Source organism: Ovis aries, chromosome 2, assembly GCF_016772045.2.
Source record: "Ovis aries strain OAR_USU_Benz2616 breed Rambouillet chromosome 2, ARS-UI_Ramb_v3.0, whole genome shotgun sequence".
NCBI lineage: Eukaryota > Metazoa > Chordata > Mammalia > Artiodactyla > Bovidae > Ovis > Ovis aries.
The window spans coordinates 239,738,934-239,763,439 of record NC_056055.1 but is presented as its reverse complement, the minus strand read 5'-3'; the positions used below and the strand labels follow the sequence as shown (position 1 = coordinate 239,763,439).

Here is a 24,506-nt window from a genome sequence, read left to right as displayed (position 1 = left end):
TCCAAAAGTCAAATCAGAAAATATTAGAATTGGTCATATAATTAAATATCTATACAATAAAGTCGGAGAAGGCAATGGCATCCCACTCCAGTACTCTTGCCTGGAAAATCCCATGGACAGAGGAGCCTGGTAGGCTGCCATCTATGGGGTCGCACAGAGTCAGACACGACTGAAGCGACTTAGCAGCAGCAGCAGCATACAATAAAGTAATTCTTTCTAGAGTATCCTGGACAGATGACTATATAATATATCCTATACATGAATATTACCAAAGACAGAGAGCTCCAAACCTCCCAAAGTAGCCCAACTCTAGTGGTTAGAAAGTTCTCTCTTAAATTGATCTGAAAACACCTATGGCTGGGAGGGGTCTCATCTGAGCTGAACTCCCCTGTGAGTCTGTTTCTTCTATGTAAAATGAGAGTAAGAATAATACCTACCTCATAATGTTGTTGTGAAGATCAAATGAGTTAGGGTGTGTGTGAATGTATACATGTGTGTATACAAAGATACATGTATATATGTATGTATATATGTGATATGTATGTATACATATGTATATGTCTATGTGTACACATGTATATGTGGACATGGATACATGTATGTATATATGTATACATGTGCAATATATAAACCTGTCATATACACATATATATTCATAGATGTAGAAAAGAAAAAGAGTGCATGAGAGAACAAGTGAGCTCCTAATAGAAAATAATGTATAATAGATGTAGCTATTATTAATATTCTTCTTGCTATCATCAACTCCCTATCAACAAAACAACCGACAACAAATATTTACTGAATGTCTGCTCTCTGCAAAATACTGTGCTAAGAGTCACAGAAACATCAACCATACTTCTCTATCAGTATTTCTAAGATCCTCTGATATTGCCAGCATAGAACAGGGTTTAATATGGGGGTTCTGGACTCAAATAAGCTGGGTCTTAATTCCAACTAGCTATGATTCATGACAGTATTGCTTAATTCACTGATAAGTACTTATCTCCCATGGTAAATGTTCAATAAATGTTAGCTATTATTCATTTGAATTGACCTAGTGTTTCAGCCTGCACCTTCAGCCTATGTACAGCCTGGAGCTATACATAGGTGATCTCAAAGCTTTATCCCAGTCTCGAAGTTTATAATTTTTTATTTAAAGTATTTATTTATTTTTATATTATCTTGGTCACACCATCCAGCATGCAGGAACTTAGTTCCCCAACCAGGGACTGAACCCGTGCCCCTTGCATTGGAAGCACAGAGTCTTAACCACTGGACTGCCAGGGAAGTCCCTTATACTTTTTTAAATTTGGTGAAACGTCTGTCTGTAAGAGATCAGGAGGAATGATTCACAACATCTTTAGGATAAAGGCATTGCACAAAGCTGAACTGACAATGGCAGGCTCTAACGCCTCCAAATGGGGAGAAATTGCACTTAGGGAGCTCTCACAGACTAATTCAGCTCTCGATATGAGCAGAAGCAGGACAAAACAAGCAACTCATGGAGTCATAAACACGGGGCAAACACTATAAATGCTAAATATCTATATAAGTTCTTCCTGAGGACAAGTGCTGCCTGGTTCTCGCTGGAGGGACAGGTACTGTTCAAAAGTTCAGACTCTCAGCAGATTGGTTCTTTATCATCCATGTGACCCTGGCCAAATTGCTTTTAACTTTTTTATGCCTCAGTTTCCTCTACTGCAGAACAGATACAGTAATAGTACCTATATAAGGAATAGCATCTTCCTTAGTAGCTCAATTGATAAAGAATACCCTGCAATGCAGGAGTCCGAGGTTCTATCCCTGGGTCAGGAAGATCCCCTGGAGAAGGAAATGGCAACCCACTCCAGTACTCTTGTCTGAGGAATTTCATGGATGGAGGACCTGGTGGGCCACAGTCCATGGGATCCCAAAGAGTTGGACACAACTGTGCGACTTTCACTTTTCAAGGAACTGTACTCACTACAGTGCTGACATAGTAAGCAAATGCTCAGCAAAAGCACATTATTGTTATTGTCTGACAGAGGGCACCCTACGGGTGAGCGATAAGTTTCCTTTCTTGGAAGATGACCTTGTCTTCTTTTTCTGACTGGAGGCTCCTCGTGGGTGGGGCCCGGTCTCTACCTTCATAAGTTAGGCAAAATGACTCCCTTGTGACCTTGGGAGCTTCCTTATCGAGAGGAAGTGACTCCTCCGTCAGACTTGGGACTCCACAAGGGTGGAACCGCCTCTCAGAGGTGGGAACAGCAGTACTTCCACCGATCTCAGATGCATCTTGTCTCTCCCAACAGACTGAGGGTTTCCAAGAGTGTCTGTACGGCTGGCTCCCCTCCAGGCCACCCGGTGTAGGCTGATTACCTTTTATCCTCCTCCTTCAGGCGGGGAGACAACGGTGAGGAATGTGCCGCTGCTCAGCTCCCAAGAATAGGATGGAGTGAGCCGAGAGTTGGCTCTTGGGGAGGACCTGGGGCCCCCAAGCCTTGACGGGTCCCGCAATTAAGGGGCTCTGAGGAAGTCTTGAGAAGGCTGTTGCGAAACTGTGTCGGCCTCTGGGGGCAGTGGGTGAGGGGAGTGTCCCAAAAGTGACAGCAGGGAGCATTTTACGTGGATATAGGATAGAAGGCGCGTCCGGGTAACTAATGGCAACTGGGCGGGGTGAGCCCGCGCTGCGGGAGTTCTTCGACGGAGAAAAACTACGACTCCCAGGATGCCCCAGGGCCTAGCCCAGCTTTTCCGCCCGCCCACTGGCTGCCGGTCTGGCGAGCGGCGAAGCGGATTGGCCGCGGCTGTGCGGGGCTCCCCCACTAGCAGGTTAGTGGGCGCCGCCGGCAGCAGACGTTGACCGGGCGCGGGGAGTGGAGGGTGTGTGGGGGGGCCCCTGATCGCCATTCTGGAAACTGCCGGGCGCTGTCTCCGTAGCGTAGCCGCTGGCTGTGAGGCGCGGGGCGGGGGCGGAGACTGCGTGGCGCAGGCGCGGTGCTGGGCTTCTCCTGGGTCCCCAGACAGCTGGAGGAGATAAACAGAGCAGGAGGAGGGAGGGGAGTGCGTGTGTGAGAGCGCGCGAGGGAGTGTGAGTGTGTGTGTGAGCGCGGGTGTGAGGCGGTGCGCAGGGGCGGGCGGAGGCGCTGTCCGGCCCCGGCCAGGCGCCGGGCGGGGAGCATGGGAAGGGGCTAGAGCAGCCCGGGTCCCCCAGCCCCCTCCCCGGGATCCGCGCCCCCCCTCCGGGGAGAGGGGCCGGGCCCCCCGGACGGACATGGGCTCCTGAAGTTGCGCCGCCACCGGTCCTAGGAAGAGGCCTGACAGGTACGGGTAGCCGCCGCCTCCTGCTCTTCGCGGGCACCCAGGCGAGGACCGGCTCCGGCAGCCTTGGGCGCACGGGCCGCCTCTGCTCTGGGCCGGCCCCAGCCCTGCCGGCCCGGGGGCCTGAGCCCGTCCGCCTCGGGGTAGAGGGGGGCCGGGGTGTCCCAAGAAGGGGCAGGCCTCGCCGGGGCGGAGGGCAGAGTGGGCCGGGGTCATGGTGGGGACGGAGGGCTGGCTGGGACGTGGGGGGGAAGGCTCTGGGAGTTCGGGTAGCCTCAGCAGAGGGAGAGGTGGAAGTCGTCCCATCACGGGACTTTTTTGCGGAGTTTTTGTTTGACATCTGATATGGCCCGGGTCTCAGGAAGAAGGGGGCAGGTGGAAGTGCCGAGAGGGCAACGTTGACCTGACCTCCTGCTCTCTCTTAGTTTCTCTCTCTCTCTCTCTCTCTCTGTGTCTGTCCCCGTGTCCAGACCAGGCTTCTGGCAGCCGCAGATGCCTTCAGTGGCCCATCCTGGCAGCAAACTAAACTCTGCCGAGGTGTTTCCACCAGGCGACTGTAGCGCCCGTACAAAAGGGCCTTTACTTGGGAACTGGCTATTCAGTACCCACTTCAAAGGGCAAATAGGAAGTGTGGAGTAGGAGAGAGACTGCGACCCAGCAGGTTCCAATTCTCGTTGCTGAAAGCTGCAGAGACGCCCCCTTGCCAGCCAGGTTGAATTTGCCCAGTGCCCTCTGGCTCTCCTCTGCAGGTGTGCCACCGGGGTCTCTAGAAAAGAGATACCGGGACCTTACGACTCATGTCTAACGACCTAATTTGACTATTTTGCCCAAAGGCCTTTTCTTCTATGACTTTCTTTAACTGGTAGAGCAACTTAAAGTTTTCTTCTCAAGTTAGTGAGTTTAGAAGCCTGGTAGGGTGGCTGTAGCTTCCCCATTCTTTCTGAAGATGGGTAGGTGATCAGGGCAAAGTGGCAGTTAAGTCATCACTTTTAATAAAGCCTGAAACAGTTTTGAGAAGAATATTCTGAGGTCACCTTCTGACTCAAAGGCATTATGAAATTCCCACCTAGGGCATGGGTATGCCCAGTGGCCTCACTAAACTTTTCTGTACCTTGCAGTCCTTCTTGAGTTCCTAAAAGTTGAAGGAACTACTTAAGGCTATTTTGATTTGAATTCTGGCGTCTTCTTTGTAATTCTTCTGTTTTTAAAGAGCTTGTTGGCTGTTGAGTATAGTAATAACTAGATCCTCTATCACATGCCAAGGAGTAACTAGAAGGGCTTCTTTGGGCCGAGTCTTAAGACTGACAATGAATTTCTTCATTGCAAGCTGTTGTGTTTCATTAGTAGGTGGGAAAACAACCTTTTCTGCCATAGTTTGTGATCACACTGCTTCAGTTCTGGAGTCCAGTGATCATTCCCTCTTTTAATCTGTTTGGGGGCACTTATGTTCAAGTTACATCCCTGTTTGTAGAAGCAGTGCTTTGGGTCAACTTTGAGGAATAACTGAACAGCAATTCATATTTGTGCCTGGGACTCCTTCCCTTGGGGTCACTGAAGGAAAGAATATGTGTAATGCTTGTGGTGATGATGTCATTGACGATTTGCCAGTTTTGAGTTTTAAAGTTGTCAAACAGCTTTCCGAGCTGGGAAGAACTCATGAGACATCCTGTGAAGGATATTTTCACACACCTGGGCTTCAGAATCTGGCAGGTTACAACTGAAGAAGCCCCCTGCTAAACATCTGTAGCTCTGGAGAGGCTAACTGCTGGGATGATCCAGAACTGTGACTTTAATTATTCTTTAATTATTTTTCTTCTCTCTTTTTTGAATTAAGGAATATAGCCTGCATGTGCAGTCCTGGGTCTCAGAGAGGGAGTCATAGACAACACGTACTGTGGTGATACTTACCTTTTCTTTTGGGCGACTGGTTTAATGATCCATTCTGTTTCCTTTCTTCTTTCATCGTCACCTTTCCAGATTCTCCACCACATCTTTGGGCTGCCAAACCCATATAACTCTTGGGCTGTGCTTTCTTCTCAGCTGTATAATAAGAAAGCTCTTCAAAAACCCAAGCCTTGATAGTTCCCATCAGAAACCAGTCCCTTGTGTTACATTTAATTCTGGCTCATTTACTGTGAGGGATATTTGCTAATTGGAATACATCCTAAAAAGTGACTGACATTTATTGAGGGCCTGGTATATGTCAGACTCTATGCTCAGTAGTGTTCTTACTTTTATCTAATTTAACCTTTATGACTACCCAGTGAGGTGAAAATCATTTTTCTTGGTATACATATGAAGATACTGGTTCAGAGAGGTAAAATAACTTGCTTAAGGCCACATAACTAGTAAGTGAAAGGATCAGAATTCAGACCTAGTTCTGTCTCCTCGGGGACAGTGACACTGGATCAGGAGCTGAAGGGACCAGAGCAAAGAGCCTGGGGGACATATGCTTGAAGAACTGTCCTTGGAAGGGGAACTGGACTTTCCTCTGTGTGATCCTGGAATGCAGCACTAGGATCAGAGGATGAAAATCCCAAGAGGGTAGATGTTGGCGTGACAGGAGAGAATTTGGCTTTCTGAAAACAGAATGGGCTGCCTTGTGAAGGAGTGAGTTAGCCATCATTGGAAGTATTCAAGCAGAGGCTTTGCCACTTTTTATCAAAGATATGGTAAAGGAGTTCATACTTATGTAGTTAATTGGACAAGTTCTTTTTTTTAGTATTTTAAACTGTTAATATGTGAAAATTATATAAAATTCCTATTGTTTTGATCCCTAAAAAACTAATATGTATTGAATATTTTGTGCCTGGTACTTGCTGGACACTTTTCTTCCAAGATTTCATTTAGTCCTAGTGATAAGTATTATCGCTATTCCCACTCTACAGATGAGGAAACTGAGGATCCAGAAAGTTGACAGATATGCTGGAGGTTACACAGGGAGTGATAGTAGGGCTGATACTTGATCCTATGTGTGCACCTTCTTAGATGCGTGTCCTGGAGTAAATCACATGTTCTCTCAGAGCTATGCTTTTCTGATCTGTGAAATGACCACCTACTCTACAGTGGGTTTGTGAGGACTCACTGATGTAATATTTGCTTTTCATTAGATCTCATCTATTGCCCCTCAAGGGCCTGGGTTTGGGGGTGAAGGGACTTTGGTTTCTTCAGGGTGAATTCAGGCCTGTCGGAAACCCTGAGAGTAGTTCTGGGGTTCATTCTTGGTGCTATTAGTAATAGCTGCTGACTCCACAAAGGGCTTTGTGGCATTAGTGACTAATACCTTAAAAACTTGAGGCCTGAATAAGAGGAGGATTCAGCCAGCAGGTTGGGGTACAGGAGGCAGTGTTGGAGGCTGTGTGGAATGGAAGTTCTCACCCTGTTGTAGAGTCAGATTCAGGGTTCACTGCTGCATGTTTATATTTAGTGTCTCATTTTAGAATGAACAAGGTCCTAACTGCTAGAGCTGTGACAGAGCTGGATGCAAAGAATGATAACCCTTAATCCTCCCTGTAGCCATCTGGGGAGGTATTAACCCCATTTTCTTGGGGAAGGGGGCAGAAGAGGATCTGTCCTTGCCCAGGTAGCTATCTACAAGCTCTTTGGAGGCAGTGTTAGGATCAGGACCTTGGTAAAATTATGTCCTTGTTCATAACCTCCAGATTTTATTTTCGGAAAGCATAAAACTGTGCTTATTCTTAAACCTTTTAGAGAGCCTTTCTCAGAATGGGAGTCAGGCGTTTTCTGGTCAGGGAGCTTCATCAGTTGAGGCCTGAGTGTTTGGGTGCCAGTGCCTCTTCCAGTTCCCTCTTGAGCTGGACATCTGGATGTAACACAACTGCAGTTGAATCAAAAAGGAAACATTTCCAAATTGATCAACTTAGTTTTGCTTGACCTTTCTGCTAGGAGTGAAAATAGAGGGCGAAACTTAAAGGGCTTCCCTATGAGAGGTACATAGAGTTGTGGCAGGATTGGGGGCGATGCAAGTTAAAGGTGAAATGCAAGACCAGATGCTCTTGAATTCAGTGAGAAAGGATAATGTTATCAGAATACTCTCCCATTTCTGTTTCTCTTCCCTTCTACTACCTTAAGATAATTGTGGCCCTATGACACTGCAGATAAATTAGTATGTATGGTCACTGAAAAGCAAAGTTCTGAGAACAGGAAAATCTTTTACAAAACTCAGATGGCGATAGAGAACTCTACAGACAGAGAAGACATCAAGGTGAGTTTTCATCCAGAGCTCCCACAAAGTAGAGCATTTCTTAGGATGGCCTTTCCCAGAGAATGCTTCAGTCAGCCCCATATGGAGTCATTTAAGCCAGGAGCCTCAGAGATGGCAAAAGAACTTTTCCAGTGATGCTTGGCTGATGGGCTTGTCCTGCCATCCACACCTTTCTCAGATGTTCTTGTGCCAACTTAGTCCATGACCCTGAAATGCAAGCTTTAAGTTTGTGTTTGAGACCAGCAGAGTCAAGGTGATTTTGATGCCTTAGCCTAACCCTAAGAAATAAGAGACAGAGTGTCTTTTGGCAAAGAGTGCTTGGATGTGGTCTAAATAAAGATAGTAGTAGTAATTCTTTTTTAGTGGTCAACAGCCTGGGTTCTGGAGATGAACTATCTAGTTTGACTCTTCATTTAATTACTGTAACTTTGGGCAGGTTAACTTCTCCATGCCTCAGTCCTTCATCTATAAAATGAAAATAATAGTAGTACCTGTCTCATAGGGCTGTTATGAGGAGGGGTCTGTCAGATTGTACTTGTAAAATGCGTAGAATGTCCAATAAATACTATTTGCTAGACTCGGTATCAGGCATTTCCTCCCATTCCTCATCACTCTGTGAAGGTGGGCTTTATAATCCCTGTTTTATAGATTAGGCAACTGAGGTTTAGAAATACTGTCACAGAAAAAGTAGGTGGCGGAACTGGAATTTGAACCTGAGGTCTGTTGGACTCCGCAGCCAACTTTTTATTTTATTATTTTAGTTCAGATTACCGTTATGCATTGGAAGTGCATTTTTCCCCCCATAGGATTGCTCCAGTAGGAAAACCATTGCAAATAGAGAGGAAACTTGCATATATCTTTTGCATAATTCAGGATGTTGACAGGGAGGTCGGTCAGTTGTCACTCAGCTGGAGGCACCTCCCTGCAGTGGGAGGCAGCAAGACCAGAGGAAAGAGAGTACAGATGATGAGGGTTCAGTCTCCACTCTGCTGCTTCCTAGCAGTGTGTCCTGGGATAACGGTATTGAAATGGATTTTGCAGTGCATCTCAGTCTACCTCTCATTTTACAGATGGGTAAATAGGCTGAGGGAATGAAATGCCATACTCAGAGTCACATAGCCAGTTAGAGGCAGGTCTTGGCCTGGAGCACAAGACCCTAATCCCAGTTCAGTGCCTCTCCCTCAGTACCGCATAGCAGTGGGCTTCAGTTCCCCCTTGTTAAAAGGGGATCATAGGAACTTTCCAGCTTCTTCTCAAGATTATTGTGAAGTTCAAATAAAAGCATGAACAGAAGCATTGCGATAGGTATAAAACACTGTTTGTATGCAAGGCAGTCATGCTGTTGTTCATTCAGCAAGTTTTAATATATTGGTACCTGCTAAGTTCACATCACTCCTTGGGAGACCCAGGAGGGGTCAGTAGATGAATCAGATAGATAGAGTTGGCCCTCAGGATGTTTTTAGTCTGTTAAGGAAAAGAAGCCACATGAGTAACTGCTATTCAAGTTAGGAGACAAATGAAGGAAAGGGTGAGAACTAAATTTTCTTAAATTGTGATTTTGAGGTAGAGAACCGAAGAAAGGGTTTGGGGACTTTTCCTCCTTTACAGCTGAGATATAACTTACTTACCATAAAACCCATGCTTTTAATGTGTGCAGTTCTTTACTTTTTGATATAGTCACAGTTGTATAACCATCTAATTCTGGAACATTTTCGTCACCCCCCCAAAAGAAAACCATGCCCTTTAGCTATCACTGCCCACCCCCAATCACCCCATCTTCTCTCTGAACCGTAGACAACCGCTAATCTACTTTCTGTCTCTACAGATTTTTCTATTCTTGAGATTTCACATAAATGAATTCACACAATATGTGGCATTTTGGGACTGGCTTCTTTCCCTTAGCATAATGTCTTCAAGTTTTCATCCATGTTACAGCGTGAATCAATACTTCATTCCTTTCTATGACCAAATAACATTCCGTCGTACGAATAAGCCACATTTTGTTTATCCATTCATCAGTTGATGGACATTTTGGTTGTTTCTATCTTTTAGCTATTGTGAATAATGTTAGTATATGCATTCTTACACAAGTTTTGTATAGAATTTCTTTGTTTTCAACAAAGTCACTTTTTTCCTCCTGATCTTGTATTTCAAAGCTAGCAGAGGTGATAAAGACATCCTGTTCTCTATGCCCCACCATACCACGCACAATGGAATCCTCAAGGTCAGCTTTGTCTCTCTGGTAGGGAAGGAAATGTGGAAGAAATGTTGTAACCATGCCACTGAGCATAGATAACAGGAGTTATCCGGTCTTAGAATTTAGGTTCGGCTATCATATATTCCCTCATAGCTCAGTTGGTAAAGAATCTGCCTGCAATGAAGGAGAGCCCAGTTCAATTCCTGGGTGGGGAAGATCCACTGGAGAAGGGATAGGCTACCCACTCCAGTATTCTTGGGCTTCCCTTGTGGCTCAGCTGGTAAAGAATCTGTCCGCAATGTGGGAGACCTGGGTTTGCTCCCTGGCTTGGGAAGCTCCCCTGGAGAAGGGAACAGCTACCCACTCCAATATTCTAGCCTGAAGAATGTCCATGGGGTTGGACACAGCTGAGCGACTTTTACTTCACTACTGCTGCTGCCGCTAAGTCACTTCAGTCGTGTCCAACTGAGCCTTCATTTAATCATTTATTAAGCCCCACTATGATCCAGGTATTGGAGAAGGAAATGGCTACCCACTCCAGGGTTCTTGCCTGGAGAATCCCAGGGATGGGGGAGCCTGGTGGGCTGCTGTCTCTGGGGTCACAGAGTCGGACACGACTGAAGCGACTTAGCAGCAGCAGCAGCAGCATGATCCAGGTATATATTTTGCACTTTTATACATACTTCATCATTTATTCCTCACAATGATCCATTGAAGGAGGTTAGCATCCCTCTTTTACAAGTGAGCAAATTGAAACTTGGAAAGATTAAGTAACTTGCCCAACCAGAGGCTGAAATTCAGGCCCAGGTGCCTACGTATTTTAAGTCTGCTTCTCTTTCTGCTACATTAACCAGAGCCCAAACAAGGACTATGGCACACCTAAAATGGGTGGTTTCTCATGTTTGCATATTACCATTTAATCCTTGGTTCCAGATGAGTAATCTTCTCCAGGTGTACTTTGTTCTAGGGTTTGTTAACCTTAAGCTGTTATATTACTGGTACCCTTTGCATTATGACCCTGGAGAAGGAAATGGTAGCCCACTCCAATATTCTTGCCTGGAGAATCCCATGGACAGAGGAGCCTGGCAGGCTACAGTCCATCGGGTTGCACAGAGTCGGACATGACTGAGTGACTAACACTTGCATTATGAAGTATGAGTTTAAGTCCTCCAAACTGAATTTTTTTAGCTTCCTTTAACTGTAACAGACATAGGCCCTTTGAAGAAAGTTTCCCAGTAGCCTAAGTTAGAAGTCTGTGGAAGTGATGGTGTTAAGTTCTAGGTGTTTTAGAGCTCCAGGAACAGAATACCCTTTGGAAGATACAATATCTACATAGCAGCTCATGTTCTCTTTATAACATTAAGTCATATGTTTTCCTCTGTGCCTTAGGTGTTTCTATATTTCTCATATGCCTGATTCACAAAAACTGGCTTCCTTCTTCCTCTTTTCCATTGAATATCAGCTGGAGTTTGCCTGTAGTATCTTAAATTACAAGTAAATACCATTCCTAAATCTTTGTATTCTAGCTGGAGAACGTTTTCTTGAGCTTTCATGTTCTGCCAGAAAATTAGCCCTCAATGTTATGAGAGCTTTAAGTGTGAAAATCAGAGTTTATTTATTAACTGTGCTATCCTTAGGATGAAGAAGATACATTAAAAGTTTCTTGTTGTCTGGGAGTTCCCTGGTGGTTAGGACTCATCCCTTACACTGTGATGGCCTCAGTTCAGTCCCTGGTTGGGAAGCTAAATTCCTACAAGCCATGTGGTGCAGCCAAAAAAAAAGTTGCGTGTTGACTGTTAAACTCTTCATTCTTCGTTAGTGATTTCCCAGGAGTCTGCCTAGCTCTACTGTTACATGTTTAGATGTGTGAATAAATGAGTATAATTAGATTTAATTTATTATTCCATGTTGTTCCTTCTGAATTTACTGTCCTAGCTATTCATTTTGATCATTTGACTAAAAGTTAGCCTTCTTCAGTCTCTCTTTGGAGCTCTGATTATGGCCTGGATGCCTTTGATACTCAAGTAACTATGACTACATTGTGAGCTCTTAGTCTAGCACAGAACCTGGCAAAGTAGACACTGAAATTGTTACTTTATGGATTCTTGAAGTCATTTAGTTTGGTCTTTTTACCCCTCAACAGAACTGAATATTATGTAATTCGCATACTGCACCAGAGATAGAAATTCTCTTGAATTAAACACTTTTCTAGTGTTTAATCACACACACACACACGTAACTTCCTTTTGCCAATTTCAATATTTCATTCATATCATTTCATGTCTATGAGTTCTTTACTCTGTAGAATTGACTATTTCTGAACCTTCCTTAAAATAATGCTTTTAAAATTTGACCATGATTGAATCTCATATTTATATAACTTTTATTTATTGCTCTGATTATTTGTATTTGAGAAGTATGAAACTAGTTATGCCCTCTGTACATTTGAGTGTATTTCTCTCCTGAGGTGAGCCTTTTAAGTGATCTCTGCTTAGAAGTGTTTCCAGTTATGCTTGTCTGCCTCTAAAAGTTTGTGAGGAGGAGAGGGTGGGCTGTGTTACAAAATGAGCTCTCTGCCAGTGCGCTATCATTTCTTCTCAGGATGGGAATGGAACTGTTTACCAAAATACCACCTGAGCAGTAATTGTGTTAAATTTGACATTTTGGGTCTTAAACCTCTGCCTGCCAGTCTGATACTGTTTTAAATCTCAGTTTCCATTTTACCATTTACCTGAATGGCAGTGATTTTTGCTTACCTAGTTTCTCTGCTTTTACTCTTCTTGTTCCTTTTAGTATTTCCAAGCCACACACCAATATCAGCTAGAGTTCCTTGTGGCTTGTGGGATTTTAGTTCCCCCAGCAGGGACTGAACGCATGCCCTTGGCAGTGAAAACACCGAGTCCTAACTGCTGGACCACCAGGGAACTCCCTAAAGTCCCCTGCCTTTGATTCTTTGCTTCTTAGCATAGGTACTGTATCTTTTCATCTTCGCTATTCCCTCATGACTAGCACAGTGCTGGGTGCTTGGTAAAAATTCAGTTTATGTTTTAAGAAAATTAGTGAATGAATAATGACAATTTATTTGGCTCTTTTGGGGATTCCCTGATAGCTCAGTTGGTAAGAATCTGCCTACAATGCAGGAAACCCCGGTTCTATTCCTGGACCGGGAAGATCCGCTGGAGAAGGGATAAGCCACCCACTGCAGTATTCTTGGGCTTCACTTGTGGCTCAGCTGGTAAAGAATCTGCCTGCAATGCAGGAGACCTGGATTTGATCCCTGGGTTGGGAAGATCCCCTGGAGAAGGGAAAGACTTCCTACTCTAGTATTCTGGTCTGGAGAATTCATTTACCCCTATTCGTTTATGACCCCTATCCAGTCCATGGGGTGGCAGAGTCGGGCACGACTGAGTGACTTTCACTTGGGGATTCTTGTGGTGATCATTACTCTAGGAAATTGCAGTCTGGAGTAATTTATTTATGTATACATAGTGGTTAAGAGTGTACATAGTTTTGGGTTTGGGTCCCTGCTGTGTCTCCAGTTTATCAGCTATGTGACATGGGAATTGTTTCATATCTGTCTCCTTTTGTGTTCAGTGAAGATAAGACCAGCATCTACCATACAAGCTTTTGAGCTGATCTTAGCACTGGTTGTCTCCCTTCTCAGAATTGTATCCCCCTAGATCTTTATGACTTCTTGCCATTCACACTTCAGCTTAAATCTCATCTTCTCAAAGAACTCCTCTGTATCAGACCGGATTTGTAGCTGTCAGCAACAGAAACCAATTCTAGATGATTCTTAAAAAGATATTAAGGAAACTCAACAAAATATCAAGGAAGGCTATGAAGCCAGACTTGAAGAATGGGCTAGAACAAGGGAAATTAGTTACCAGCCAGGACCCACAGCCAAAATTACTCACAGAACCAGTCCATGAGATCATTGCTGCCCCTTACATAGCTTATACCACCACCAGCTGACTGGACCTTAATGGCAACTATAGCACCCCTTCCTGCCAGCATGGACTCTCCATGGTCCTCTGATCCTTTGACAGCAGATCTCAATTAAGGTCTGGGGCTCACGTATCTGTTAACATAGCCTGGGCCATACACACACACACTAGGTATAGGAGAGCCTCAGAAAGAGAATCTTGTCTCCACCATTCTCACTTCATAGTGAGAGGGCTCTCTACTTCCCACCAGACTCATCAGATGGGAAATTCCCAAAATACAGGAAGGAAGTTCACATGCTGAGCAGCCAGACAACTCCAAAACGCACTATATCGTTTTTAACCTCAAGTCTAAAAGTAGCTCATCAGTCACTCTCTGATCAGCTTGTTTTATTTTCATCATAGCACTTTTCGCTACTGGATATAGTCTTATTTTATTTGTATTATTATTTGTTATCTATCCCCTCTTGCTAGAATATAGGTACCCTGAGAATAAGGAGTTTATCTCTTCTGTTCACTGCTATGTCTCCTAGATCTGGAATAGTACCTGGCATATAGTAGAAGCTTCTTGTGCTCACTGTTGAATGAATAAATGAATGGATAAATAAATACAAAGCACTTAGCATAATTCTTGGCACATAGTAAGTACATAATATTTGGCAACGTACTAGTTCTTAGCAGATACAAGTATTTGTGTTCCTTTCAAAATAAAATTAGGGAAAAGGCTTTATACTTACATTATTTTATTTGACCTTCCCAGTAACCTTCTGAGGAAAAGGGTGTTGGGAGGAAAAAGTGAGCCTTCTTCTGGTGAAGCATGCATGACCCTTCACTGTTTGTTTCAATGCTTCCTGTGCCTGTGAGTCACAGGAATGAGTGCCTACTTAGAGAGATTAAGAGACTTGACCAAGGCCACATGGCTGGTCTTACTTTATATCAGATATACTCACTGACTTTGGTGTTTTCCATTGTGATAAGCCCCATCTCATATTCATGGTGATTGTGGGGGCAATTACTGTTAATATTTTGGCTTTGACTGTTATAACACAAATCAGAGTCATAAACGCAATTGCAGGCCAGTGCTTAATTGATGTCAGTTTGTTCAAAATCACAGAATTGTAGTTCTTACAATGGCATCCCTGTATGTTCTTGGTGCTTGTAGGTCTTGTGATCCTAGGTAGTGCCCATGACTTCCATATATCCCTGGTAATGCTTACTGAGATGCAGTGCTGGTTTGCTTCCACATTCTAAGGGAAGGTTCTTGCCCTTTTAAGAGCTTGTAATCCCAAAATAGACCATGGAGACATAAGCCCCAAAGAATTCAAGCTGAATGGGAGCATCTAATCAGGCAGCAAGTTTTTTTTTTTTGGTCCTACTGTGTGCCTAGCACTAAAGGGGAAAAAGCAATCTCTGATAACATAGTGTTTATAAATGGAGTCTCCTTTTGTGGTTAAATGCCAAGAGGAAGGGAAGGAGTCTGCTCACAGCTCAGGTGGGGAATGTTTGGTTTTAGGAGGGTGTACAAAGGATCTGCAGGAGGCCAGCAGGAGGAAAGCCCAGGCCAGGAGATCCAGAAGTGGCTTCAGGGGGTCCTGCTGACTCAGGAGGGTTAACAGAGAGGCCTGATGGGTCCCCAAGCCATTGTCATAGGGCCATAATGGAGAAGAAAGGCTGGACCTCCTGTGTGACTCCAGAGGTAGAAACAGGACCAAAAAGTGGGCATAACAACAGGCAGAACTTGCTTTTAAAATTTTGTGGGTATATTTTCTCTAGCTGTTTTTTTTTTTCTGATTGTAAAATTAATGTGGCTGTATAGAAAAAAATTGAAAACATCAAAAAGTAGAAGGAAAAAGTCAGTCATACTATTTATTATCTAAAGAGGGCAATTATTATTTTTTATATTTCCTTTTTTAAACATAGCTGTGATGATAGTGTTTATTGCAAAATAAAATACAGGCATTGTGATATAAACATTTTTCTTTCACAAGTAGCCTTTCTAATATCATATGGCTATCCATTATTTAGCTGTTCCTCTATCATTGGAAACCTGGGTGGCTTTATTTATTTATTTTGCTCTTCCAAACTCTGTGATGAGTGTGCTTCAGTGTGGAACTTTTTTATTTCTCATATTTTGTGCTTTCTTAATGGTAAATTATCAGAAATGGTTTCTCTGTCAGAGTTGTAGAACAAAGAAATAGTTTGCTTCAAGAGGTTCCAAGTATGAAAGTCTACCTATCAGGATACTGAAGAAGGTTTTCTTAGAGTTGGACTGGTCACCATTAAATTCCCTCTCCACTCTTTGACTCTGTGAATCTGTTGGAAAGTTGAATGTTCTGTCTGTGATACTGATTTGGTTTGGGGGAGAGCTAAGCTGAAGGTCAGGGATTTTGAAGCATAATTAAAAGTTACAGACTGGTGGCCACAGACAGATACTGAGCAAGTGAAACTTGACATCTTTCTCGCTGTATGCCTTGTTCATCCTTTCAGGATGTGTTTCCATCTTCCTTCATACTCATAGTCACACACAGACACACACACACACACCCATTTTCTGGAGAAGCACACACGGCTCCTTCAGTGTTTGTTCCAGTATTTCCTGTGGCTGTGAATCACTGTCTCTCCCCTGCACCTTTGACCCTCTAGAGGTTCTTCAACACTATGGAGCAGGGCCAGCACACCATGTCGTAAATCACAGGCAATAGCCAGTTTACTGGGTGGACTGGTGGGGTATTTTAGGGGTGGAATCAGGGCTCCAAAGCCACCTTTCCCCATCCCCCAAGGTTTGATGATTTTTCTTCCCCCAGGTAATTAAATGTGTGTCTTGTGGACCTGGGCTTGGCTGGAATGCTCAAGGGTCCTGAAGATACTTCTATAGCGTCCTTCTGTTGAACCCATTAAGAGAAGATGGCAAAAGTCAACATAACTAGAGACCTCATCCGTAGGCAGATAAAGGTAAGCAACCCAGGCCCATGATCCAGAACATGAGGTCCTTTTTTCCCCACAGGTTTCTTTTTTAGCTGAATAAACTGAGGACTAGAGTCTCTGACTTGCCCGAAGTCACACAACTAATTTAATTAGTGACAGACCCAGGACTGGAGCCGAGGTCCCTTGACTCTGATTGTCTTTTACCCGTGAACGTGGGATGCATGGGGATTCCTCTGTGCAAGCACGTGTACCTGGGCTCCTGAGGTTGCTGGAGTCTGGGGAGGGAGGGGAGCATGGGTGTGCACATCTCTGAGGGTGGGGGTGCAGCAGAAGGAAGTAAGCAGAGCTTCTTCATGTTGCTCTGGCTGCTCAGCTGAACCTGGGAGAGCCCTAATCCCACTTTAGCTTAAGCTCGCTCTTCTCTTCTTCAAGGGTCTCCTGTACCAAAGCCTGTACCTCTTCTTTGAGGTTTGTACATGGAAGACAGTCTCATACTGTGAGATGAATAGATGACTGGGCAGTCACACTCATTTAGCTATGTAGCCCAGACTTTGTCAGGGAGGCCCTCAGTAAAGGAACATAGGGGTTTAATGGAGGAGATTCAACCAAGACAAGATGTGCTTCTGAAATAAGAACCCCAGGCTGGGGTCAGGAGCTTATAATCTCCCTGCCCTAATTAACTACCTGTATGACTTTAGTCATTTCACTTCCTTGTGCTATGGTTTTCTACTGTTAAGCGATAATAATGTCTGTCTGCGTGCAGGCTAATCTTGAGGATAAAATCTAAAAGAACCTGAGAAAGTTCTTTGTAAAGGTTCGGTGCCAAAAATCTTTAAAAAATTAAGTGGCGTGCAGCATAAGGTGTGGTCACCTCTGGAAGGACCGAGTATGCGCCTCTACACGAGCCATGTACTTGGTGCACGTCGGTCTGCGTGTCATGTATTTTGCTCTGCATCCTTTTGCAGCTTTGTTCACTTGTTGGGGCATTTTCTTGGTTTGATTTCATTAGACTGGGTGGCCCTCAAGGGCCAGGACTAATTCCTAGAGGCACAGAGTCACAGAATTGAAGGACTATGCAAGTTATTTTTCTCCTTTGTATATATCCCGCAATATGTGTCCTAAAGATGATGCCCACCTTCTTTAACCTAAATATGGAAACATTCCCTCTTTGTGTTTCAGGGTTTTTTTTTGTTTTTTGTTTTTTTTTTGAACCTAACAATTAGGACTTAGTGCTTGATTATATGCTCCCTTGTATTCTCTAATCCCTGCTGAAGTATAGTGTAAGCTCCTGCAGGCCAGTTTCTTGTTCTCTCTTTCTAGCTCTAGCCCAGCACATTGCTGTGTACGTAATAGGAACGGAGTAAATCATGTTACATTTGAATCAGTTGAACCTATGAGTTTGTTTCTGTCCGCAGGAGCGGGGTGCCCTGAGCTTTGAGCGCCGCTACCATGTCACTGATCCCTTTATCAGACGGCTGGGCCTGGAAGCAGAGCTGCAGGTAAGAGATCCAGTTTGCACCCTAGACGCAGATGACTGGTTCTCTACTCTCTGCCTGCCGAGAATCCTCTTGGCACTGTTCAAGGCATAAACAATTTTTCTCTGTAGGTCATACCTGAAGGTTACCTCTCCTTTATAGCAGCTTTATTAGGCACAGAAATCTGAATCAAGATTAGTGATTGACACGGTCACACAGAAGTTGTTTTTTGTCATATTATTTCCTTGGTGCTTGGAAGAAGACTATTGAATTTCTTTCATACTGCTGTTTTTACTATTGGCTTGGACAGTTAAGATTCTTACCTTTGTATATGAATTTAGAGTTTACAAAGTGTTTTCTCTCTCACACACATGCACACACACATGCTTTCTCATTTTAGCTTCAGAGAAATGCTGTGGGAGGTAGATAGGAAATAGATACATATTTTTTTTTTAAAAAGTGATTTAGAAAAACTCAGCACCTTGTCCAGTGTTGTCCTGTCCAGTCCATGGAGAGTCAGGTCTAGAGTCCAGAAGTTGAGCGTTTTCGTTGTGTCAGACATAAAAACAGTCCATAATGTTAGTTTCATTCTCTTTCCTTCCTCAGGATCATGTTCTGAATCCAACTTTTAGCTGTCCTGTCCAACTCAGTGTCATCCTTGGTTCCTTCACATTAATGTTTATAAGTGATTGTGTTGGTCTTAGAAAAAGATTAGAAAGGAAATTATTGAATACTAACAGTGTTACCTGGAGGTAATGAAATTATAGATGATTGTTATTGCTTTCTTTTCGTTATAAACTTTTATCCCTTATAAAATATGACTACATTAATAGTAATATGGAAAAGAGAACTAGAAATTACATCTTATTCCCATCTCCCTAATATAGTTACTATTTTCATTTTATATACTTTGTTTTATCTCTTGCATATTTTCACATAATTGTAATCCCACTTTGATTTGATATTTTTTTCTATAATAATCCTTTTCTCTGTGTTCCAAGCAGTCCTCACTACTTTCACTGAAAATTTTTTTCTGATTATAGAAGTAGTAAATATCGTAGTAGAAAACATGGAATCAACAGAAATACATAGAGAAGAAAACAAAAATCACTTTTAATTCTTCCATCCAGAGATGAACATGGTTACTGTTTAGAATATTACTTTTGTGTATTATGAAGCAGAATGCTCATTAAGAGATGGTCATTAGAGTTGGATAAATTTAGTTTCAAGACCTATCTTCTCTCCAGCTATATGTACAAGTTACCCCTCATTTCCTGATCTATGAAATGAAACAATAGCTGAGAACTGTTGTGATGATTAAATGAGGTGATTTTGTAAAGTGATTAATACAATACCTGGATCATAGTAAGGCAGTTCAGTAAACAACGATTATTAAGTCTTCCAGTTTTTTTAATGCTTATATAAATTTTTTTCTACAAAATTGGGCTTATACCATTTACACAGTTTGTTACACTCTTTTATACTTTTATTTCTCCATATCCCATGGACGGAAGATGCTGGTGGGCTACAGTCCATAGGGTTGCAGAGTCAGACACGACTGGAGCGACTTAGCACACACGCACATATCTCTAAAAAGTCTCTGAACACATGAGTTTGTAAATATATTGTTTATCCTTTGTTTGTTTCTTTTCCATATTTCCTTTAGAGTATAAAGTACATCTGTTTAGTGCAGTTGGGGGTGGTTATTGGAAAGTTTCACCTCCGAGGGGACATTTGGTAATGTCCAGAAACAATTCTGGCTGTGAAAACTAAAAGAGCTCTCCTGGCATATCGTGAATAGAGTGCAGGGATGCTGCTAAACATCCTACAATCAGAGTACAACAAAGAACATGCAGCAAAGGATTATGCAGCGCCCAGTGCCAATAATGCCAAGGCTGAGAAACCCCGCTGGGGGGATGCTGAGTGGACAGTTCCCGCTAGCTAGCTGGGCTTCTCCTTTTAGCTGTGCCTCCACCCAACCCGTATTGTCTCTACTATCTCTTCCTGGTCTGATAACTTTGTCCACAATAGACTTGGAAACTTTGGTGAACACAAAACAGGATTCTGTGATTCCCAAAGATTTCACACTCAAAGACAAAAATATGTTAAGGTGGATGAACTGTTTGAATTTACACCTGGCTGAAGGCAGCCTCGTTGGGGACCTGTAGTAGCGGGGCACAATATGAAGGAATGCACACAGGTTTAGATGTTAAAGCACACATCCCAGCTTTGCCACTTGTGAGACTTAGAGAAGTCAGAGCAGATGGAAAGAAGACGGGGAGAAAAAACAGGCTTATGAGAGAATCAGGGGGTTGGACCTATAAAGTTGGAAAGCCTGTTGGATAGCTTTGTGGAGATGTCAGGTAGGCAGTTATCAACTGCTATCAGTGCTAACTGGGGGAGAGCTCTGGACCATAGGGAGAAATTCAGAGACTTCAGCTATCCATTTAGGCTTAAAGAATAGAGTCAAGGTCTAACTCTTAAGAGATACTCCAGCTGTCAGAATTGATTACAATCTAAGGAGACTGAAAAGTTAACCACCAAAGAGAGTCCATGAAGTAGAACAGAAACAAAACCAGGAGAGTGTAAGGAGAGCGTTTCAAGAAAGGAGTGGCCAGTTTTACTCAGTGCTTCAGAAAGTTTGAATGAGTGGGAGCAAAACAATAACTGTGGCCTAAACTGAGCAGTTTTTTTGGAGTGGTGAGAACAGATACTAGACGGAAGGAGTAAGTGGGACATGAAGGAATGCAGTAGCAAGTAATGGGAGTGGTTTTGCCACTTAAGTCGTGTCCAACTCTTGCGACCCCGTGGACTGTAGCTTGCCAGGTTCCTCTGTCCGTGGGATTCTCCAGGCAAGAATTCTGGAGTGGGTTACCATTTTCTTCTCCAGGGAATGTTCCCAACCCAGGAATCAAACCCAGGTCTCCTGCATTGCAGGCAGATTCTTTACAGACTGAGCTATCAGGGAAGCCCGTAGCAAGTAGACAACTCTATGTTAAAAAAAATTTTTTTAGGAAATTCTCTCATAGTCCCATGGTTAAGACTCGGTGCTTTCCCTGCAGTGGGCCTGGGTTCATTCTCTCGTTGAGGAGCTGAGATCCTGCAACTGCACAAAATTTTAAAGAGGGTGATTAAATTTTATTTAGTTATTACAGACTTTTCCCCTAGATAAAAGGAAAGATAGGATGTAAGCAGTAAAAAGGGTAAACAGTTGCAGGAAGGGGGACCCTTTCCAGGCCTGGAGAGTGGGCTCTTGCTAACCCTCAGAAACAAATTGTCCGAGGAGACACACACGCTGACAAAGCAAGAGACTTTATTGGGAAGGGGCACCCAGGCAGAGAACAGCAGGGTAAAGGAACCCAAGAGAACTGCTCTGCCCCGGGCTTAGAGTCTCAGGTTTTAGGGTGATAGGATTAGTTCCTGGGTTGTCCCTGGCTAGTCATTCTGACCCAGAGTCCTTCCCGCTGGCACACTCGTCGCTCAGCCAGGATGAATTCCATGAGAAGGGTTTTTAGAAGTTGATGGGACATACAGACTGGCATCCCCTCTCTCCTTCTGACTTTTCCCAAACCCTTCCAGCTGGTGGTACCTTGTTACTTCCGTTTTGTTCACCAGGACCTCCTATTGTAAGAAAACTCTTACTGTTGTGCTTGGCCCTGGTGGGAGGTTTTGATAAGTGGTTCCCCTAACAAAACTGTAAAAGATAATTCCCTGTGGCTTCCCTGGTGGCTCAGAGGTTAAAGTGTCTGCATGCAATGCAGGAGACCCAGGTTCAATTCCTGGGTCAGGAAGATCCCCTGGAGAAGGAAATGGCACCCCACTCCAGTATTCTTGCCTGGAGAATCCCATGGACGGAAGAGCCTGGTGGGCTACAGTCCACGGGGTCGCAAAGAGTCGGACACGACTGAGCGACTTCACTTTCACTTTCCCCTAACAAAATTGTAAAAGATAACCTTCTCTTGTCTCTATACCTCCTCTTCACCGTTTTTTCTTCAGCTCACTGCCTAGACAGCTGACTTGCACATATGTATCGAGTCTCTCTTGTCCTGCTCTCATCTATTTGACTTTAACCAGGTGGGGAGTCTTTCAGGAGATTGGAGGAAGAAGACATCTGGGTTTTTTTTCCCCCCTTGTTTCCACCCTTCAAAGTCACTTTTGTTTTGTTTTTGTATTTGTTTTCCAGCTCAATTGAGCTGTGGAGACAATTCATGCATCGGAGAAGGAAATGGCAACCCACTCCAGTGTTCTTGCCTGGAGAATCCCAGGGACGGGGGAGCTTGGTGGGCTTCCATCTATGGGGTCGCACAGTGCGGACACGACTGAAGCGACTTAGCAGCAGCAGCAGACAATTCTTAAAGGACTTTGTTTACCAAAGGAAGCCAAGAAATGGGACAGTAGCTGGAGGGGCAGATGGGATCAAAGGAGGGATTTGAAAGAATGGGAAGAAATACTAGAGCTTGTTTGTATGTTGATAAGAGAGAAAGGGATTTAGGATACAGGATTAGGACAGAATAACTGAAGGAGCAAAGTCCTAAGGAAGATTGGAGGGCTTAGGATTCAGAGTTGAAGCAGAGGGTAAGTGCAAAGACATTTCTATCATTGTTACAAGGTCCAGTGGGTCTGGGGCCAAAAGAAGCATGAAAAGTGAAAGTGTTAGTCGCGCAGTCATGTCCTACTCTTGGTGACCCCATGTACAGTAGTCCCCTAGGGTCCTCTGTCCATTGAATTCTCCAGGCAGTAATACTGGAGTGGGTCGCCATTCCCTTCTCCTTGCCCTCGGATTGTTTACCCGCTGAGCCACCAGGGAAACATAGACTGGGATAAAAACCAGAACGTCTTTGTAATAGTCTGTACAGTAGCAGTTCTCAAAGTGCGGCGTGCAGACCCCTGGGATCCCCATGACTTCTTCAAGGGAATCCATGAGGTCAAAACTACTTTCATAGTAACACTAAGACATTATTTGCAAAATTAATTCATTTAAAAGTTTGTGAAAAAGTGGTAAAACTATTGTGATTTTAGTGTGAATCAAGACAAGTAACATCAAATTCGTTGAATCATTCACCCTATGCATTTGCAGTGACAACAGTCTTACTTAAAATGCCCTTTATGTAAGTGTAATAAAACTTACTAATTTTAAATTTCAACTCTTCAGTGCAAATCTCTTCTGAGGTAGGAAGTACTGCTGCTGCATACTGAATTATGATGGTTGTCTTGAGGAAAAGCACTTGTTCAGTTGTTTTGAGTTGTAAGCTCAACTGGACATTTTTGTCATGGAACACCATCTGAAAGAATGGCTAGCAGACGAAAACTGTGGTTATTCAAATATGGGTATTTGGCAGACATTTTCTTTAAAATGAATGAAGTAAACTGTCACTTCAAGAAGAACAACTGACAGTATTTGTTGCCAAGGATAAAATTTGAGCTGTAAAGAGAAAAAAAAAAAGAATATAGGAAAACTTGTGTTTGCCACCAAGAGCTTGATAGCTTCTCAATACTTAAAAAAAAAAATTCTCTGTCTCTACCAGGTCTCAGCTGCAGCTTGCAGCATCTTTTAGTTGTGGCATGTCAGATCTAGCTTCTTGACCAGAGATGAAACCTGGGCCCCTAGCATTGGGAGTGCAGAATCTTAGCCACTGGACCACTGGGAAAATCCCTTCTTAATACTTGTTAAAAGACTTTTTGATGAGATCTGTGGTGGTATTAACATATGTCAGCAATATTTTATTGTATAATAAATGTTAGTGTTTGAAGATCTTCACATTCAATAAGTTGCTATTTTTCAAACAGTCATACAGGTACAGAAGTCATACATGTGTAAAGACCCAGGCATAATGTAAAATCAACCAGCACTTTTTAATGTAGCAGGGTACCAAGGGCTCATTTATGTGGATTCAGATTCCACGTTGTAACATTAAGAAACCATTATTTGCCCAGTTTTTGTATAGTATCAAAGGATACCTACAATGATCTGAAAAGGCCATTAAAATACTGCTCCTATTCCAACTACTTATCTTTATGAGGCTGGATTTTCTTCATGTACTTCAACTGAAATAACATCTTGCACCAAAGTAAATACAAAAGTTGATATGAGTGCCCAGACATGAGAATCCATTAAGCTGGACATTAAAGAGGTTTGCAAAAATGTAAAGCACTACTGCCATTCTTCCTACTAAATTCTTTTGCCTTGGAAAATATAGTTACTTTTTATTTAAAATGTTTTAACTTATCATTTTTTTATTATTTTTAAGTGAAATCAATAACTTTATTTTCATTAAAATTATAATTTTAAATGAAGTTAATATTTCAGTTTTAATTTCTAATATGGTAAATATTGATAACCTGTATTCAAAACATCCTCAGTAAGTTTTAAAAGTGCAGAGGTCTTGAGACTAAAAAGTTTGTAAACCAGTGGTCTATAAAGACATGAAGCTGAGTGACTG

General features: G+C 43.2%; 1 protein-coding gene across 6 annotated transcripts in view; it reads left to right on the top strand.

Annotated features, from left to right (window-relative positions):
• Positions 1–2,750: 2,750 nt before the first annotated feature.
• Positions 2,751–24,506, top strand: part of WDTC1 (WD and tetratricopeptide repeats 1) — a 68,445-nt gene continuing 46,689 nt past the window's right edge. For 5 of the 6 annotated variants that reach the window (XR_009599448.1, XM_004005084.5, XM_012151165.4 and 2 more), the window contains exons 1-3: positions 2,979–3,303; positions 16,471–16,618; positions 18,007–18,090. Coding sequence is in view for 5 of the 6 variants with exons in the window: in XM_004005084.5 (XP_004005133.2) it covers positions 16,571–16,618; positions 18,007–18,090 (132 nt within the window). In the remaining variant the exon portion in view is untranslated. Of the gene's footprint in view, positions 2,812–2,978; positions 3,304–16,470; positions 16,619–18,006; positions 18,091–24,506 lie in introns of those variants that run through there. The other variant, XM_060410638.1, reaches the window with a different exon arrangement.